Raw genomic sequence first — 20,060 nt, forward strand, 5'->3', positions numbered from 1 at the left:
GAGAAAAAGGTGGGGGAGATTTGAAAAGGTCATGGATGGAAATGGGACCTGTAAGGAGGTTATATACATGCTTGCATGTGGTTCTTGTTGAGTGATATTAAAAAAAAATTGGGAAACCAACCTTCTTGATGGTCAGTCAGTTTAGCCATTTTACAAACGTTTATATGCAAATATCCCGTTTGGATATTTAGACAAAGCCAGAATTTGTTAAATAGAGCTGTAATGGCCTTCCATCTGAACTGTGCCACAGGGAGTGGTTGATTGATGTAAGACAGCCACTTATCAGCTGATGAGAACAATATTGAATTGGCCCTGGCCCATTCCAGTTCTGGTATCACAGGTTTCTTAGAGGCATCCTGGCAGAGAATACATTAGCCTTTTAATGACCTACCTCTACTTCAGGTTTTTGTTAGCTGAATAGAAGAGAAGTAAACTCAGTCTTGCAGGAACTCACACATGTATTATAATAATATGCACTGCAAATAGCTGACTTCACTGTGCAAGAATAACACTATTCCAGCTTATACATCTCAAATTTGCAATTACTTCCAAGTGTGTAATTTATAAAAAGAAAAACAATGATCGCATATGCTGAAAACAAAAATGATGGGCTATACATTTTTTCTATGGTAAAAAGACTTGTGTATAATGTATAAGAGCCAAATGTTAAGGATACCATGGAGCCTTAGGACAGGGCTCCATGGCTAAGCAACAATGCGGTATCAGACCTTTTCATAGGAACTGGTCCTATGGTAAAAACTGAAGGGTAGAAGACACGACAGGGGAAAGGAATGAGGAGTACCAGCTCCAGAAGATGGCATTGCTCAGTGTGTTCTATGCTAGGTGGCTTGGCATTCCCTGTAGTTTCTCATTTTGCTGCTTCAGCTTGTTTGTTTTCCTGCCTCACCTTCTACGTTTTTCTATTCTCCATTCTTCGTTTCATTGGACTTCTGCACCTAAACTATTTTCTCACTCCCAGCAGCCAAAGCTAAGATTTGTTTATTTATTAAATTACATTTCTATACTGCCCAATAACCAAAGCTCTCTGGGTGGTTATTAAATTTATAATTTAATAATGAGTCGCCGTATAGTCAACGCTCTCGTGGTGCTGACCTTATTAAGAAAGTACAATAAAATCAATGATAAGTCAAAGTAAAATATTTGTTGAAAGTTTTTAGAAACAGCGACAATAATTTAAAATCTTGAAAGAGATAAATATTCAAATTTTAAAATATAGTTGGGGTGGAGACCAATAATCCTTTGATTCATTATTACACCTGGCATGTTACACCTGGTTTTCACTTTCACTGTAATTTTAAATTAATGAAAAAATCTAAGTTTGGGGCTGTAGTGTCACTGGTATCCTGTTTTCTAAAACCGGAGTATGTCTTCTTATTTACTTAGTATATAAAAATTAGGCTTGGACTCAAGTTAGAAAATTAACAAAGCTTATTTAATGATTAAAAATACCAAAACATACATAAGAAAATAAGGTATTTCAAGAAATTGACTTATAAGATAACATCAAAGATTAAATGACTTATCTGAACAAAGGAAATTATTCAGAATGTATGTAGCAGATGTATGTTACTAACAAGGTTGAAGGGTATGAAACTGCAAATCCTATACATGTTTACTTAGCGCTAAGTCACTCTGAATTTTAGGTGCTTACTTCCAGGAAAATATGTACAGGATTTTAGCTTTAATATATCAAGAAAAAATATTCAGGCTGCTCTGTGCTAGTTTTATCAGTGAGAGTGGAAAAGCAAACCCTTCAGTCTCTGCCCAAAGCTGCAATCCTAAGCATGCATGCTTGAAAGTTAGAATCAGGCTGCAAAACAGCCAAGAATCTCACAGCCTATTTTTTATCTAATCTATGTTTTACAACCATATTTTGCTTGTAGAATATTTTTACTCAGTATAAAAATTTCAGTATGTTCCAGAATTCAAGGATAACAGCTCTACTTATATATGACCATTAAACGAATGTGTTATGTGTGTGTGTGTCTTTGTTATATATAATTGTTATCTGTACAGCACCATGTACATTGATGGTGCTTTATAAATAAATAATAATAATAATAATATAATACGGTAATATACCTCTTAAAATTAAGGTTTCAAAATTCTTTGGTGAGGTCTCCTTATTCATTCTGCTTGCTTGCCATTTCAATATTGATAAGCTACACTCTCACTAAGTGTAGAGGGCACACTTATCTCTCACACAGTTAACAGCTATCTCTCACCTAATTAACTCTAGCATAACACTTTTTCTGTCAATCAACATCTTTCTTTCCAGATCAGGAGCTCTTTTTTCTTGTAAAATTACAGCCAGCCTTCGTTTCTAAACTCTGATAAGCTTACTCCTGTACATTTGGGTAGAATCAATCTGTCTTGCTGGCTTTCTTGACTCGTGCTTTTCCCAAATATCTGCATGTGGCAGTATCAATCAATTAGTTCAGAGCTAGCAACATTATGCACTAGGCTAGGAGGGTCCTGAGCTCAGAAACTCAGCTAGCACAAGTTCTCTAACTTTAAATTTCCTCCTTCCCTGCAGAGTGGTGCCAGCCTGATCTGGGGCGCCGTCAGCAGTTGCAGTTCAGTCGTCAGTATATCCTGCACCATGATGGCAGAGCAGTTGTCTCAGTTACTCCGATTGGTGTGCCAGCTGAGATCCGGGACCAGTACGTAAAACATCTAGTTGCCCCGGCACTTGTAATCATGCTTTAATAGTTTAAGCCGAGCTTGGATTGCACCTATCTTGGCACAAGATAGACTAGAAACCAGAATAAGGATGGTTGGCTTTCCCCAAGGAATGGGGATACATGAGGATAAGACATATTAAAAATGGGTGATTTGAAGTGACATCCTATTTTCCTTACATACACATGCATGTTATGCTAGTCCAGTTACTGTCAATTGGAAGTGGCCCCAGTTCACCAAAATAGCAGCCTGAAATGCTTCTATCGGAGGTGGTAGGGATCATAGGATTGCATATGAGACAAATGTGTTGTCTTCCCTTAGCTCTAGCCTCTTTCTAGGTTGGAGGGTTTTCCTTAAAGCAGATAGAAAGGAATGGGTTTTGCCCCTTTGGGTACATCCAGACAGTGCTTTTTATCATGAAATCAGCTTGTTTTGCCCTTTGTTTCTCTATTTAAAATACCTTGGAACTGCCTCTGCTGCTCATGTTCTCACCACCTGTCTCTTGTGCCACAGATTGCTGATCAGAGTGTCACCTACTGGGAGGCACAAGGCTGTTCTCACTCACCACTTGGAAATGGGGCAGAAGCAGGAGGTGCTGGAGGTAAAATAGTATATGTGTGGGAGACAGCAAAGTGCATATTACCTGGATTCTAGGGCAATATCCTGCCATCTTCACAGAGTAGGGGTGGTGTTTACAACACTATACACCAAAATGATTTATGTAGTTATAGCAGGGATGGTGCTGCTGTAGCCTGTTGTTGTTTTTTGCAGTAGTCAGAGCTGGTTACTACAGGCCTTGTGGTATAAAGATATTGAGCGTTTTAAACATAAAAGCTGAGATTCAGACTCGGTGGGATGAATAAAGAATGCAAGGCCTTAGAAAGTAGGGAATTTTGATGTAGGAAATGTGCCTATGTGGAGAATGCCTGATAGGACAAAAATGGTATGGAGGCTTAAAGGCAATTCCCTTCACAGTGGTTTTACTGGCCAGAGCCAGGAGTAATTATAATTACTCCTGGTTGAGCTTTTATATTGTATTTTATATTATGGTTTTATACTGTTGTTTTACACTTTGGTTTTAATTTTTGTGAACCGCCCAGAGAGCTCCGGCTATTGGGCAGTATAGAAATGTAATAAATAAATAAATAATTGTTCTCCTAAAGTAGGGCTGGGGAATCTCTGGTTTTCCAGATATTGTTGGACTACAACTCTCATCATCTGTCATTAACCATTCTGATTGTGGTTGATGGGAGTTGGAATCCAGCTACATATAGACGGCCACAGATTCCCCATTCCTGTCATAAAGAGACCTGGTAGAGTCTCAGCCCTTAATTGGGAAAATAATCCCAAGTGGCTTCTTATAATTTAGGTCTTGCCATTCCTCATCTTCTTGGAGAGCCTTCAGAGCTCTCCCATCTTTTTCAGTCATAGCAGTGGGACCAGGGAAGAAAGCAGATGTGGGGTTTGAGGGATTGTGGCAGGTCCATTGATTACTCAGCTTAGAAGTGTGGTGGTGGGTATTGCCCTGTACTCATTTCTGTGTGCCGGCAGGTCTGGAGCCACAGTGGGAGGGTAAGAAATGTCAACCTCACAGCGCTGGATAAACATGGCAGAGTATACACAGATGGTAAGGGCAGTAGCAGCGGGCTTGGCTGCATGCTATTCTCTGCAGGCAGAGCAAGTGATACTCCCTCAATCCTGTATACTTAGCACTTATCCATGCTTCTTCCTCTTAGAGTGTCAGCAGACGAGCTACAGAATATGAGCTGGAAGAAATGCTGGCCTTCATAAATTGTTTCGGTTTATCGCACACACCCTTTCACATATTTCTGGCTGTAAAACATTTTTGAGCAGAACACCAGTGAAATTTAGCCAAATTTGAATACATAGCACAATTTAAGATCCCCAAAACACATTCTCTGCTACTTTAGATTTCTCCTTGGCTTTACTCAGAATCATGCTGGCTTTCAGTTAGAAAATCCTGAGCTCTTTACAAAATGGCAAGCATAAGCATGCGTGCTGAAGCGGAACTTGCTTTTGAGGCAAAAATGAACTCTCTTCTAACCTCAAGCACAGCAGGGTTATCTTGGGCTAATAATAATTAGTAACTTGCAGCTGCTCTCTATCCTCACTAATTGTATATTAGGATCTCAACAGACACAGCTAATGTCATTTTATAAGAGCAGGTGCTGCTGTCTCTTATTTCATTGCCCTCAATAGCTTTAGGGTAGATATCAAATCAATCGATCAAACTATTACTCATAGTTGCGTGGTCAGCAGTGTGAGCTCCTGATCTTCCCCACTTTTTTGGTGAGATGGGTCAGTATAGGGAGAGTCATCATCTGTTTCCCCATCTGTCCTTGTACCAACAGGGCAATTTGGGTGCTTTGCCTGGTCCAACTCAGAAATACAGATCCTGTATGTTGCGGAGAGAAGACGCCCCAAAAGACAACCACTTTTCCCCAAAGGAGAAAAAACAGGTGCAACAAAGGTATCTCCTTTATTATTTATTATTCAAGTAATTGTACTGTGCCAGATGCTTTACAATCTTGAGCTTGCTAATCTTAAACCTGGGAGGCAAGCCAAACAAAGCTATATACTCCACCACATTTCTAAGAGCAAAACGTCCTAAACAGATAAATTTGTTTTACATTGAATGAACAAGGAATTCATAAAATATTGAGGAAGCCAAATTAGCAAGCTACTTCCATGAGGTCTGATAGCATGCCCTGCTAAAGAAGGCTTTTGAAATAGTTACTTCTGTTTAATTCAGGATACACAAGTTTAAAATAACTTGCCACTCACGGGTAAATTCAGTGCACTCACTGCATGCTAGCAATGTTGCAAGATCCAAACTCCAAGCATCATCATATTGTGCTATTGTTCCCTAGGTACAGCTGTAAAAATACAGTCAGTTTCTACACAAACTCTACACATAATGAATAGATTGGCCCTGTGCCTCTCATATAGGAAGAGTTGCAAGAAATTGATTTATCTTAGGAATTTGCTCAAGGCCTCTTACTAGTTAGAAAAGAGTTATATAACTTTGCCTAGATCCTCTTTCACTTTTGTTCCATATTGGTGATAAGATTGTAGCTTGTGCTGAGGGTAATACACTCCACATACACAGGCACACATTCTGCTAAAGGACTCAGCTCTAGCACTGGAAATAGGTTCTAGAGCTAAGAAATCTGTATTTAGTGCCACATTCCCTCATCATGATAACCCAGAATGGCTGAGACCCTCCCTTGTGCCGTATGCCTAGCGTAGAAAGGACTGTTGCAACTGCAAGGCGTCTCTCCTCTTTCCCTAAAGGGTAAACCTCATAAAATTCACATTGAGCTCCATGTAGTTGCAATTTACTGGCAGGATGTCTGCAGCAAGCCTGGCAAGTGGAGAAAGCCTGCACGTGACATTCAGGCTTTCCACATCTGTCTCATGGAGAACTGCAGATTTTCTTTTTCCTCTGATTTTGTCCTAGGAGGAGCAGTTTGTGTACTATGACAATTGGGGAGAGGCACTGGGTGATAAGAGTGTTCCTGTCTTGTGCGTGCTGAACATTGAAACCTGTGAAGTTTCAGTGCTAGAGGGCATCCCGGGGCACATCTCCCCTGGACAGGTTAGTGCAATGCAGCATGGTAACTCAATGGGACCTTACTGCAGCCTGGAAGAGATCACAAGTCAGAGTAATAGTGAAAAGCCAGGTTTTAAATAGATTGAGAGGAGAAAGGCTCTGACCCAGTTCTATTGCTCATGAATTACATTTTGACTCCAGAAGATTAAATTGAAAGGACATGTTCTATGACTCTGGGTCCTACAGACTGTTCTGGGCTCTCAGAACATTCCTTCCCATCACGTTTGTCGCACCTTTTACAAGTGCAAAATGCCTTTCTGAGCCTTGTCTTTAAATTGGGCTCCAGCATTGGACTGAACAGGGAGTCAGTCATATGACCTTCCATATCCTCACAATATGTGCTGTGAATGTACAAAGCCAGCTTGCCCCAAAGTCAGGTAGGGAAATAAAGTCTGCTTCTTTAAACTCCAGTCTCATTGCCAGTTGCAGCTGATAATCTGTTTTGGACAAGCTGCTATCACATCATCTCCGTGCACCAATGTGGAAGTTTCCAGTGGGTGCTTTCAGGTGGAGGGCGCCTAGCACTGTGGAGCTATTCTGTCTTTCCTTCCTTAACAGAACTTCTGTGGTAAGAAAAACGATGGGAAAAGTGTTGGGCAAACACGAGAGGGTTACCAACGGAAGATGGTGAGTGTGTCCAGTCAAGGCTTTTATTGCTCCATTGCCCTGCTTTATCTTTTGTGTGTGGGTGGGTGTGTACTTTTGTGTGTGGGTGTGTGTCCAGATACCATAGTCTTCCACTTGTAACTCTCTTTTTCCCACTGTTCCTCCCATCTTTTTCTTTACAACAGAAAATCCATTGATTCTAATTGGTAGCCCTCCACCTGGAAGTACCCATCAACATCATCTGGACCCTCCGTAAAATTATGTGAACGAGGCAGAGTGATTACACAATAAAAGCCTCACTGAGAAGCACCCATTTTGATCATGGCAAACCGCACCCTGGGCGGTGATGGTGGTGGGGAGCCAGGGTGTGTGTGAAATCCTCAACAAGAAAATGAGCCCCTAGTCCACATCGGGAACACAGAGCTATGTCAAGGCCTTTAGCTGCTTTTCCTTCAAAATAAAAGCAGTTCTAAGCACACTTCTTTTTTAAAAAAGTGTTATTCATGTAATACGCAGTTTGATCTTCGTGCCATGCTTCAACCCAGCCACACACACAGCCTTAAACCTCTGAAGGGAGCACATCACTATTTCAGTCCTTTGGTAGTGGATATAAGGGACATATGCATTCATGCCAGGTCAGCTCAAGCAAGAGAGGCTGGAGTTCAGCAGGAGCCTACTGGGGAAAATGCTACTTTTCCCACCCCATCCCCTGTCCCTTCAGTTGCTGCGTAGGTAGAGTCACATATCTCCCATGCTATTTGTTTGCAAATGCTTCTAACCAGGAAGAAGTCTGTAACCCAGTCCTTGGGGACTTGCTGTCTAACAGTAGCCCTGAGAATCGGACCAATTCCCAGTAAAGGACTTTGTTGAGAAATCTTATCAATTGCATTGACATTCTGCACATAATATAAGGGGATCCTAGAGACACAGAAGAGCCCATCAGATTGCACATCCCAATGCCCTTGGCTAATACTTTGGCTTTCCTTCTCTGGCCAGGCCTTGTGGTCCCCAGATGACAAGGGCATAGTGTTTGTTGGCTGGTGGCACGAGCCCTTCAGACTGGGATTGAATGCTTGCTCCAACAGAAGGTAAGTGAGGCCTCATTGGCCCATGCATGTGAAATAACATACCCTGGATCTTATTCTTTGATTGGCTGCACCAGGACCAGCCACTGCATCCAGGAAAATTCAGAGGGCGCACTTTAAGTCTCCTGTGAAAGGATGAAGAGAAAACCATATCATGAACTCTAATGAGATCTCAAGTCAATGCTCTCCAATCATTTCTGAAATTTAGACCTATGGAAGTGATCATCATAGGTTTTGAATATCGAAATCTATCCCTGCCCTTCTGAAAACAGGATAACCCTGCCTTTTCCAACCTGGTGCCCTCCAGATGTTTTGGACTACAACTCCCAGGATTTCTGACCATTTTCCATGTTGGCTGGAGCTGAAGTCCACAACATCTGGAAAACAGGTTGGGGAAGACTGGGATAACCCTCTACCTAAAATAGCTTTCTGCAGCCTTGTACCTATCATAGATATGCTAGCTGGCCATGATCGGGGGGATTGTAGTCCAATACATCTGAAGCATGCCAACTTGGGGTTCACTGACAAGGAAAGCCTAATCTTTCCTTGATGGAAATTTCTTAAAGAAGGACCTCCCTAAGGTACCTTGTTCTATGGAATACAAACCCTAAGGACATCCCTTAATGTGGGATGAAGGGAAGGTGGTTGCAGGCCTCCAAATCCTCAGCTTTGTTTTCCTGTTAAGTTCAGAACATGTAAATTTGGACCCATTGTAATATATTCAATTCCTCATAGGGTTGTTTTGGTGTGGGGGTAGGTGGTGGAAAACATTCCTATTTGGAGAGTCCTCACCATTCACTCTCCCTGCCTTAGGTCGGCCCTATTTCTCTTGGATCTCTCCAAAGGTAGCTGTGGTAAGTCACCTCAGAGGTTGCTGTTAAGTCTGCCCCTTGTCCCTCTATGCAATGGCATTCCTTTCAGAGTTTCCTCTTCGTGTGTGTATGAATTTGTAGCTTCTCAGCTATTTGGAGCCCAGAGTAGATTTCCTGACCTCCTGACTCTGTCGCAAGAGTTTTTGCAAAATTAGATAGGCCTATATTACATTCAAATATAGGTCAGGGAACTGGTGCCTGTAATTTATTGCTCAGTAGCCAACCAGGCTCTTGCAAATACATCAGAATAAAAACACAGACCAAGTGAGATACATAGTGTTAGCATACAAAAAAAGAATAAAATAACAGGGTAAATATAAATAGGAAAAATAAGTAATAGTTAACAGTCAACAACTGATTGTATATTTTAAACGTTTTTAAGATAACCAAACGCAATGGCCTATATTGTCATCTGTCAAGATAAAAGTCATCTTCTGCCCTAGAGTGAATGTAGTAAATTTAGCAGTGTAGCATGTCACAAAATAGTCTGCCCCGCCAATAAAAGTACTTTTTTGTTTAATTTAATAGGAGTTACCTCTGATACCAATAGAAAGGAGCTCAAGGTATTGAGCGATTACAATTGCTGCACAAAAGGGTGAATGTTAGTAGGTACAACTTTTCCTGTCATAATAGTGCAAAGGAAAAACCTTGTCTACCATATTCCTCCTGTGCAACTGTGAAAGCCACAGGAGTCGCATCCTCAGCAAGATTCTGCAACCTAGCAACACCCACTTCTGATAGTTTTTCCATACTTACCTTTCATGAAGAAGCCAGTTAATGCCCAGAGACATGTAGTTTTCTAATGTTTGAAGAGCCAGCTACAATTCAAGTATGAGACACATGGCTTGCAAAGCTCTTAGAACTTCTCGAACCTATTTGGTATTCCAAAGGTATATAAAGTTTCTTAAGCTGCTATGTTGCTCCTTTTCTATATTTTTAAAATGTGAGTAAAAGCAATGTGTTGTCAGAAGATGCCTTGAAAGGGCAGCAATGGGGGCTTTTTAGAAGGAAAATTCAGATGACCAACCATTACTCTTCTGATAATCTCATCACCTGCGAGCTTTGGGCCAATTGCTTTTATGAGATCAAAAGACTCTCCTCTTCAGAACTGTAACTTCACTTAGACAGGACTCTACCCCTAATCCTCTATTATCACTGTGTGGTTGCAGAGCTGCTATCCTCAGATGACCAGGCTGTCTCCTCTCCTCGGCTCAGTCCTGACAGAGCTCACCTGGTGTACTTGGAGGGGCCAGTATTTGGGCCTCATTGCCAGTGCCTAAAGCTACAGATGGTGAGTGCCCTGAGAAAGGATTTTCTCTCCCACCACCCACTAAAGTTGAGAAAGCAAGTGGAAGAAGCTTCAATCCATCCATAACCCCTATCTCCACAATCTATAGACAACCCTCCAGGTCTTCTATCATGTTAGAATATATAACACCAATTCCGGCCCGCTTGCATTGGCTGCCTATACGTTTCCAAGCCTAATTCAAGGTGCTAGTTTTAACCTATAAAGCTCTACGTGGCTTGGGACTACAATACCTGATCAAACGCCTCTCCTGACATGAACCTACCCGTACACTGCGCTCAATATCTAAGGTCCTCCTCCGAGTGCCTACTCTGAGGGAAGCTCGGAGGATGGCAACAAGGGAGAGGGCCTTTTCGGTGGTGGCCCCCCGACTGTGAAATGATCTCCCCGATGAGGTTCACCTGGCACCAACACTGTTATCTTTTAGGTGCCAGGTCAAGACTTTTCTCTTCTCCCAGGCGAAGTTTGTTTTTTAACGGACCCCCAGAACTGTTGTTTTTAAATGGATACTGTTATTTTTATACTGTTGTTCTTATGTTTTTAAATTTTGTATACTTTTAATGTTTACTGTTTTTAACTTTTGTAAACCGCCCAGAGAGCTTCAGCTATGGGTCGGTATATAAATGTAACAAACAAATAAATATTTTTGCCCCTTATTTATTTCATTTCATTTCATTTCTATACCGGCCAATAGCCGAAGCTCTCTGGGCGGTTCACAAGAATTAAACCACAAGATATAGCATAAAATATAAAACATGGAAGCTTAAAGCCACAGTATAAAAGTAAAACCAGAATAAAACTGAGCAGCAATGCAGAGATTTAAAATACAGGTTTAAAACAGCAGAGCTAAAAGACTAGGATGCTAAAATACGAGGAAAATAAAAAGGAGTTTCACCTGGCACCTAAAGGAATACAACATAGGCACCAAGTAAACCTCTCTAGCGAGTTCATTCCACAGCCAGGGTGCCATAGTAGAAAAGGCCCTCTTCCTGGCAGCCACCCGCCTCACTTCCTTTGGCAGGGGCTCACAAAAAAGGACCCCTGAAGATGATCTTAAGATCCTATCAGGTACATATGGGAGGGTGATCTTTCAGATAGGCTGGCCCCAAGTGCCTTGTCCACATCCTTGGGTCTCAATAAGTGAAACTCATCTAATAAAATTGAACCAAAGTGCTCTGGATGCATTTACTAATGGAACTGCATTAATCATGGTGTCCAATTCATGATGAATCTGAGTGACTTTGTCTTCAAAGTGCCATGCAAACTCATCACAGTGTTCTACCAAGGGTTCCATAGTTTCCCTGGCCCAGAGTGTAGCTGGCCATGAACCACTCAGAAAAGTTCTGCTGGATGACACTGAGAAGATGCAATGCTGGTGGAAAAGAACCATCTCTTTGCCACAGAGACGGTTCAATAATGAGCTCTAACCTGTATTGGATCAGACTCAGCATGAGTTTTCCTCCACCTGTGTTCTAGCTGTCTCCCTTCTTGCTTCATTCCCCTCAGCTCAGATATATACCAAGGAGCTGGCCGGGCTCTGCTCAAAGCGAGCGTGTGCTTGGGCACGATTGTGTCGACCACCTGAGTCACATCTGCATTCCACAGAGCTTCAACAGGAACACCTGAGCTTCAACAGGAGGACCAGCCATATCAGTAGGAAAATCCTTCAGAGCCTTCTGGAATCCATCAGAGTCCATTAGACTCTGAGGGGGTACCATTTTAATGACTCCCCAGCCCTGGCAAAGAGGAAAGGCTGATAAAGGTTTAAACCTCAGTGACAAAGGGATAGATCTTAATTTCCCCCACTTTCAGATCACCATTCTCTTGCCCAGATCAAGCATGTGTCCTTTACATGTGTTGGGCTGATGGCATGTCTAGACAGCCCCAAGGTTGTCATAGCAGCTATGAATTCCCTGCAACATGAGAGTCAATCAAGACTGCAAATTACACAACTACCATGGCTTCCTTCACTCATATCTAGTAATCCTTGCCCCTGGATGCCATTCCCTGCTTCTGCTTTTTACTGCTCCAACCTCCAAGGAGAGCCAGTGTGGTGCAGTGGTTAGAGTGTTGGACTGGAACTGAGGAGATCTGGGTTCTAGTCCCCATGCCACCTTGGGCTCCTTGGAGGAAAAGATGAGGTATAAATGAAATAAATAAATAAACCTTACGGGTTGCTTTGAAATGGAGTTGGGAAAGACAGTTCCTCAGTTCCTCTTCCATCTCTCACCTGAACAAGGACTGTAAACTTCAAATATTCAAAAAGCCTGCTGTGTCAAGGCAGAATGTTTGTGGCCTACAACATGGCAGCAGATTGATCAGGAAGGGCAGGAGAAACAAAGACCCTGTCTTTATTCCATCTAAAACACTTCAACTTCCTTACCTCAGGGATCTGACAGGAGATAGCAGAGAATCAAATGGAATAAGCAGGAAATTGATCAGCCATAAATGTGGAAATTGAATCATGATGTCACAATACTGTCAACCAATAGTGGGGATGTTTTCAGTATCATCTATTGCTAGGCAAACTTTAATTTAAAAAAACCCAATAGTTACAGCAACTATTCTTGTTTCTAGCTAGTGGTTATGTAACAATGGAATTATAAGGCCAATACTGAAATCTGAGAGTTAGGAGAAATTCCTCATGTCTGTCTTTCTGTTCTTCTCTCCTGTATAGCTCAACTGGCAAACAAAGCTCACATCCACTGTGGTGGACATAGTCAGGACTGCCACGGCTGGTAAGTCTCAATTACAGAGTCTGAACATGAAAACTTGGGGGTTGCTTTTTCTGATGACCTTGTCATTTCACCTCAGTACAACCACACATCTCCTGCCGCCACATACAACCCTGCCACCCCCAAATACTAAGGTATTGTTTTGGATTCACAACGTATTCCCACATGGTAGCTTTTTCTAATACCTCCTCCACTTCACCTAAAATTCCTGGCTTCATCCCTGTTTTACTTGCATTGTACCAAACGTCTCCACAAGGTCTGTCTTCTCCCTTTAAGGTTTTTTCGGGATTTACTCGGGGTCATTGCCCCTGCTTTGCTGGGCCAGCGACAACAATAGAGTCCTGCTAAGCACTCCTCAGAGGAGTAGGAAGGTATGTTGACACTAGCAGGGAGGCTTTGGGTATGAAAAAAGGGGGCCAACAAAAGGGCTACAGATCTGTTCTCTCACCTATCATCCCTGAAGGTTTGCAGTAGCATAAAAAAAAGCCAAAGAGAAGAGTACAGCAAGACGTCTGGGTATATATGGTGTGAATGCAGAACAGTTGGCCTTAGAGTAAATGTATGTATATATGTACATCTGTATTCTGCAAAGAGGCTTCAAGCAGCATTTTAGACACCAATCACCCTCAAGAAGTAAGTTAGATTGAGAAAGAGAAAGCTGCAAAGTAAGCTTGGTAGCTAAACATGGATTTGAATCATGTCCCAATAAAGCATTCTAGCCAGTATATAGTTTCCAGGAATGTGAGAGCCAAACATTATTTAAATTTAGGGAAGAGAGCCACGGCTGCTGAACTTGAAATTGCTTCTAAGGTGAGAGTGACAGTAAAGACTCCTAGGAGAAGGTATCTGTCAATTGAAATTAGAGAGGAAAAAAGCTGGAAGTTCAGGTTTGGGATACACACACATACACACACAAACACATATATTTCTATACCGCCCAATAGCCGAAGCTCTCTGGGCAGTTCACAAAAATTAAAACCATTCAAAGTATAAAACAACAGTATAAAAACATGATATAAAATACAATATAAAAGCACAACCAGTGTATGCATATTGCTTTGAATAATATTCTAAAAGGACAATGTAACAGCCAGGTATATAGGCCACCCAGCTCATAATATTTGTAAGTACAGGGGATATTGGGAAGACCCTGTTTTTGGGTTTTGTTCTAAGGAATGCTTAGAGATTTAATACATATCCAGTTTCATTCTGTTTCACACCATGTCGAACTGGCCTCTTCACCATTCAGGTATGCTCAAGGGCCATCTGCTCCAATTCTAAACCAGTTGTTGAAAATGGAACCGTTTGGTCATTTCCAGGGTGATTTTACTCCCTCCCGCTATAGGCCAAACCAATGATCAGAGCCCTTGTGGCACATGATAAAATTCTTAGTAGAATTAGCACAGCAGTCTTTTCTTCTCCAGAAGCATGAGAACTTGCAGCAATCCAGGATTCCTTATCAAAGCCTCCCATAAACTCTGTCCATGCATTGCTTCTTTTTTCAACACCCTTGTTGAATAAGAATTAGCCACAACCGCAGGAATGCCTCCTCCGGTAAAGACCTATGAGGTACTTTAGCTCCCCTGAGATCATAGAATCATAGAATAGCAGAGTTGGAAGGGGCCTACAAGGCCATCGAGTCCAACCCCCTGCTCAATGCAGGAATCCACCCTAAAGCATCCCTGACAGATGGTTGTCCAGCTGCCTCTTGAAGGCTTCTAGATGATGAGAGGGTGTGTGGGGCCAAGTGCCCACATATGATTGCTCTTAATCATATATCTGGGGTGGGGAAGGAAATGTGAGGAACAGCCTTTCCCACTATTAATGGGTTTCTGTAGCTCAGCAGCTACTTTCCCATTCATAGACTTGCTTTACCATGTCTTGCAGGAACTGCTGGTTGTGGATACCAAACTGGGGAGTGTGAAGTCAATTACAGCAGGTATAATCAAATCTTGGCTTGAAGGTTGCATGAGCTGCTTTGTATTTCCTGAGATCTGTTCCAAATGCCAGACACAATAAAAAGGCTTCTGTAATCTAGTACTTCTGCCCATTTCAGAGCTCTATTATCTCCTAGGGTGCATACATTTTAACATGTAACCACCCTGCCTCATATATGGAATTATTTTATTGATCCAGACAACTTTGTCTTCAACCTGTAATCCTTCCAATTTTTTAATCGCTTCTTCCATCATTTTTCTTTCCACAAAAAAACTGTTAAGGAGAAAAAGGCAGAATAGCTGAACTATGCCTTTTGATTGGAGCTGTCCGTCTTGAAGCGTCGCCGGAAAAGATTGGAGCTGTGATGGCCACAAGCAAGTTCTTCTACCTCCTGTAGTCATGCTAGATTCTCAACAAGACCTATCAGAGAGTGATACAATCAGCCTTCTAGTAACCCATGATGCCAGATCTAGTTTTCAGCCTTATAAGGGAACCTCTTCTGAGGTCAATGCAGCTGCTAAAAGTTTGACACTACTCTCTGTGCATGCAATTGGTGCTGCTCTAGGACCGACTCGGCCTGGCTTAGAATCAGCAAGCCTCGTGTAGCTGCTTCCTTCCTTCCTTTTTTTGCTCCTGCAATATGACAGTCAGGTTTTCAACACAACCCTTCCAGCACTTTCCCCATTCAGAAGGAGTTCCCTTTAAATAATAGTAGCTGACCAAGTGAATCCCTGCTCCAATATATTATGCCAGCACAGGACTGCTCCTCTAGCTTTAAATAAAGCTAGTGATCTTCTCCCCTTGCAGCAGGACCCTCTTTGTGAACCTTTGTTTTTAAATATCGTTATTTGATCTTATTTTTTGAAGAGAATGTGCTCCCCCATCCAGGGACTAGACCACACATCCACCTTATTCTTTTCCTTTTCTTTTCAAAGAAACAGCAGTATGGCAGGGCTATAGTGTTTGTCCTGACTGTGCACCAGGCTTTCTCTCTCCCTCTCCCAGGCCTTTCCCGTCCATTCCGTGCAGATTAGGTGTTGCACCGTTATCTTGGATGAGAACTTTCACTTGTTGGGTCACTGACAGCCCAGATAAATCCTAAGCAATTTTCTTGCTGCCCCACCCTAGGCACACTAGAAGGTAGCTGGACTCTGCTGGGAATTCAGCAGGATCTCATGGTGGCGAGCTGTTCTTCTCCTAATTGCCCTCCAAGCCTGGTAAGAAACTTTCCTGGCAGGTCAAGGAGTGGGTTGCTGCAGGCTTCCATTTCCCTTTTCTTTGGACCATGATAAAATCAGCAGATGCTGGTGGTGAGCTAGCATCTTTGCTGTGCTTTTTTCCCCATAATGCTTACATGTGGAAATATTTTGTGTGTCCTCTTCCTAAATAAATGTTTTGGAAAGGTTTTAGCCCAAAATTAAGTAAAATAAGAAGTTCGGATATTTCCTTCATATGGGTGGTTTGTTTTGATTAACTGTGTACAACAAGGTAAAGACAGACAACAGTGTGACTTAGGGAATAGCTGCCAAAAGACATCTCAGCCCAAACTCTTGTGCCCATGGACTTGTCCTCAGAATACAGACTCATAAAAGACACAGGCTCAATTTAGATATCACGCCAAACCACAATGCATGCCAATCATAGTCAAAAACCCACACCATGTTTTGAACTTCAAGACATACCATAGATAAGTCGTGGTTTAGAGTTGTTTGTCTGCTTTTGTTTTCCACTCACCTTCATAAATCCATATGTTCACTCCCATCTCTATGGGGCAGCCGCCTCTTGAGGCAGAGCAATGACCATAACTGATTTGACAAGAGTTTTTGAATTCAGACATAACATGGCAAACCACTGTTAGTGCAAACCAGCTTTGAACTGTGGTTTTATATCTTGGCTTGGCCACTCCTCACAAACCCATGCTTTGTCATGAGAATTGAATATATTTGAATACAGCCATTGAGAAACAAGCCAGCAAGCAAATCCACTCATGTTTTGCAACAGTTACATAAACCATTGAGGATAGAGTTACTGCTATATAGGCCACTTACAATGCTAAGAGATCTTACGAGAGTTTGCAGCATCACTACCTGCTGCTCCTAATAACAGAATATTCTCTATTTTGTAGAAGGTGGGTGTGCTTCCTCCTGCAGGGAGTGAGCTGGAACTGCAGTGGATGAGTGTGGAGGAAGCCTCTGTACTGCCAGATATGGAATGGAAAATCCTCACAGTGCATCCTCCTGTGTCTGAGGAGGGCAGCCCATACAGTAAGGAAGCAGAATCATGGAGCCTGCACCCAGGCCTATGTCTCCCTTATCCAGGCCAATGCAATTTATGGTGGGTTTGGGGTTTTTTGCAGTTAGTTGTTCCTAAACGGGGCTAAACAGCTGCCTGGCAAAATGCAGTTTAGGGGAACAGCCAGGCTTGTGGTGGTGAGGGCTTCAGAGAGTGGGAGGAAACGACGGTCACAAAAATGCCCGTTTTATGGTGTGCTTGCCCAACATTTTAGAGAGCAAGCCTTCTTCTTCAGGGCCTGCCTACAATGTAACAAAATACAGACATTTAAAAACATTCTTACATTAAAACAAAACAGCATATAGCACAACACTGGGGACAAAATACAAATAAATACTTTCACAGCTGTGAAGAATTGCATTCTATTATCAATAACATAAGACCGTCCTCCAATGTTAGAAATGCCAAACTGCCAAACAGTTTCTACCAGCACTATCTGTATCAACTTCAACCACTGACTATGAAGCTGTCCCTCCCATGGGGTTCATATATTCAGCATCCAAGGCTCTTCTCAAAAGTCAAACCACTACTTTTTTCAGGCGCAGTTTCCCAGGGGCTATCTTGAAATGCTTCTGTTTTTCTTTTTGGATTGAGTACCTTCTGGTTGTTTCAGTGATGAGGGCTACCTCACAGAGAAGCTACAACACTTATTCATTCTTTTCTTGACATCTGGCTAAAGTTAAGTCTGATCTTGACCTAGTAATAGGCCTAGCAAGATAGATTCATCAACTTGCTCTGGAGTTCTGGAGCAATCCAAACGAGGATAAACAGGATGAATGAGTAAGAATTTGATGAGCCTGAATTCTTGGCCCGGAGTTTCACTATAATGCTTGAGCTGTAGAAGACAAATGAGAAGGACTTGGCATTGCACTGAAAGGAGATATGCTGATGTATGTTGCTTTCCCCAACTTGTGTTCTAATTTAAAGGTGGGACAGGTTGGAAGTTGTTATAGTCCTACTGGTGCTGTACTGGTGATTATGAAATAGAGAATGGAAGGTTGATGTGTAACCAGGTCCGATTTCCTCACGCGTAACATTTGGGCTGAGCTAGCACCCAGGTGTGTACATAAGGCCACCTCAGGCAAACACTGGGAGGGAAGCAGCAGCTTTTATATTATTTTACCAGGGTAGAGATGGGATTTGGATTTTCTCTCTCTGGAACAAAAATATCTTGGGCTGGGAGAAAACCTTGGGGCCTCCTCTTACAGTAGGGACTCTGAACAGGTGGCAGGCTATGCTTGGAAAGGAAAAGATGGAGGCATGCATGTAGAGCCATGGACTGCAGTGGTCTCCCCTGGGGCTACTTGGAAGCAGGTGTTCAGCAGCTCACATGTGGCCTTTCTTGCAGCTGGCCAGGCATTTGAAGCTGTGTTGCTGAGTCCTCGAGGAAGCAAAAAGGGGGAAAAGGCTTTTCCCCTTGTCGTTTCTCCACATGGTGAGTCACAGTAGCTCCCTTCTGTTAGATCAATGTTCTTTTCACCCAAGGACGAGATCCAAACAGCCCTTAAGCACGACTCCACCATTCCAACGACAGAGGGTTCAAAAGCGCTTTATTGATTAGTAATCAAGGCCTGGTCTCTTCAAAGGGAGCAATCAGACAAAAGACATAGGGAATATGGTACAGTATTAAAGCTTTCAAGGGGCAGGGCCCAGTAGCAGCATTAACCAATCAGAACATAACACTGGGGCATAGCTAATTATGCTAAACAGTCCTGTAAACAATACCTTTGGCCTGACAGTAAGTTACAGAGAGTTAACTTCGACACAGACAGCTGGAGCCAGGACTCTTGTTTATATTAGTAATCAAGGATGCAAGGACGCACACAAGGAGACATTCTCATACAGGGCATTATGACATTTTGCTTGGTGTGCAATGGAGATTTTACAGTTTCCTGTTAAAAATGGAGGTGGTTCTGCTAACACTTCTGTTGACTGAATAAGCTCTTATCATGCCCTGACAGTTCTTTCCAGGTTCTTTCCATTTTTTGTTAAGCGACCATCAAAGATGGACATACTTACATTTTCTATTTTCTCTAAGGAGAGAGGAAATCTTAATTCCTTCTGAAATCTGAAGGGTAGGAGTAGCCATCTGCTTTGGTGGGCATGGCTACTCCTACCCTATAGCTTGGTTTCTCCTTTGCCCATAACCCTGGATCTCTCAGCTCCTGCTATGGAAGAGGGTGTATGAAAGCATTTGCTTCTCAGAGCTGTTATCCAGAATATGGAGAATTTTTATTTATTTATTTATTTATTACATTTTTATACTGCCCATCAGCTGAAGCTCTCTGGGCAATGCACAATTAAAAACCATAAAACGCAAGTATAAATTCAAAACATTAAAAGTTTAAAAGGCAATATAAAACCAGCTACATTAAAGACCAGGGAAAGCCTGTGTAAAAAGGTATGTCTGCAGGAGATGTTTAAAAGATACGATGTTTTCCGCCTCCCGAACCGCATGAGGGAGGGTCCTCCAGAGGGTGGGTGCCGCCACACCACACCCTGATCTTTCCCTGTACAGCTGTGCCATTCTGTTTCCAGGTGGCCCACATGCCGTCTTTGATGCTTGTTGGCGTCCAACCATGGCATGTCTCTGCCGGCTGGGTTTTGCTGTGCTCCTGGGTGAGTAGTTCCGACCCCTGCGTTCACTTCCCCCTTGCTACCCGAAGGACTTACCCAGTTAGTCAGTACCTGTGCTTTACTGTTTGTGCAGCAGTCCTGTGTGCAGTACTTCGGACAGTTATGTAATGGATGGACAGGGCAGAGTGGTGGTGGGGACTTTGCTTCAGAAGGGTGGGCATGTGAGAATCCCTGTGGTTGCTCTACTTCCCCATTCCCCCTCCCACCCCACCCCTCAAAAATAAATGGGCCAGGAAGTTATCCCTAACCCTG

General features: G+C 42.5%; 1 protein-coding gene across 1 annotated transcript in view; it reads left to right on the top strand.

Annotated features, from left to right (window-relative positions):
• LOC134395086 (acylamino-acid-releasing enzyme-like) overlaps positions 1–20,060 on the top strand; it is a 34,541-nt gene that overhangs the window by 845 nt on the left and 13,636 nt on the right. Inside the window, exons 3-17 of the mRNA XM_063121083.1 lie at positions 2,558–2,684; positions 3,217–3,304; positions 4,255–4,330; positions 5,076–5,194; positions 6,185–6,322; positions 7,940–8,031; positions 8,842–8,882; positions 10,070–10,191; positions 12,884–12,944; positions 13,218–13,312; positions 14,829–14,880; positions 16,008–16,096; positions 17,005–17,143; positions 18,520–18,606; positions 19,710–19,790. Coding sequence (XP_062977153.1) covers positions 2,558–2,684; positions 3,217–3,304; positions 4,255–4,330; positions 5,076–5,194; positions 6,185–6,322; positions 7,940–8,031; positions 8,842–8,882; positions 10,070–10,191; positions 12,884–12,944; positions 13,218–13,312; positions 14,829–14,880; positions 16,008–16,096; positions 17,005–17,143; positions 18,520–18,606; positions 19,710–19,790 — 1,407 coding nt within the window. The remainder of the gene's footprint in view (positions 1–2,557; positions 2,685–3,216; positions 3,305–4,254; positions 4,331–5,075; positions 5,195–6,184; positions 6,323–7,939; positions 8,032–8,841; positions 8,883–10,069; positions 10,192–12,883; positions 12,945–13,217; positions 13,313–14,828; positions 14,881–16,007; positions 16,097–17,004; positions 17,144–18,519; positions 18,607–19,709; positions 19,791–20,060) is intronic.

This window comes from Elgaria multicarinata, chromosome 3 (genome assembly GCF_023053635.1).
Source record: "Elgaria multicarinata webbii isolate HBS135686 ecotype San Diego chromosome 3, rElgMul1.1.pri, whole genome shotgun sequence".
Lineage (NCBI taxonomy): Eukaryota > Metazoa > Chordata > Lepidosauria > Squamata > Anguidae > Elgaria > Elgaria multicarinata.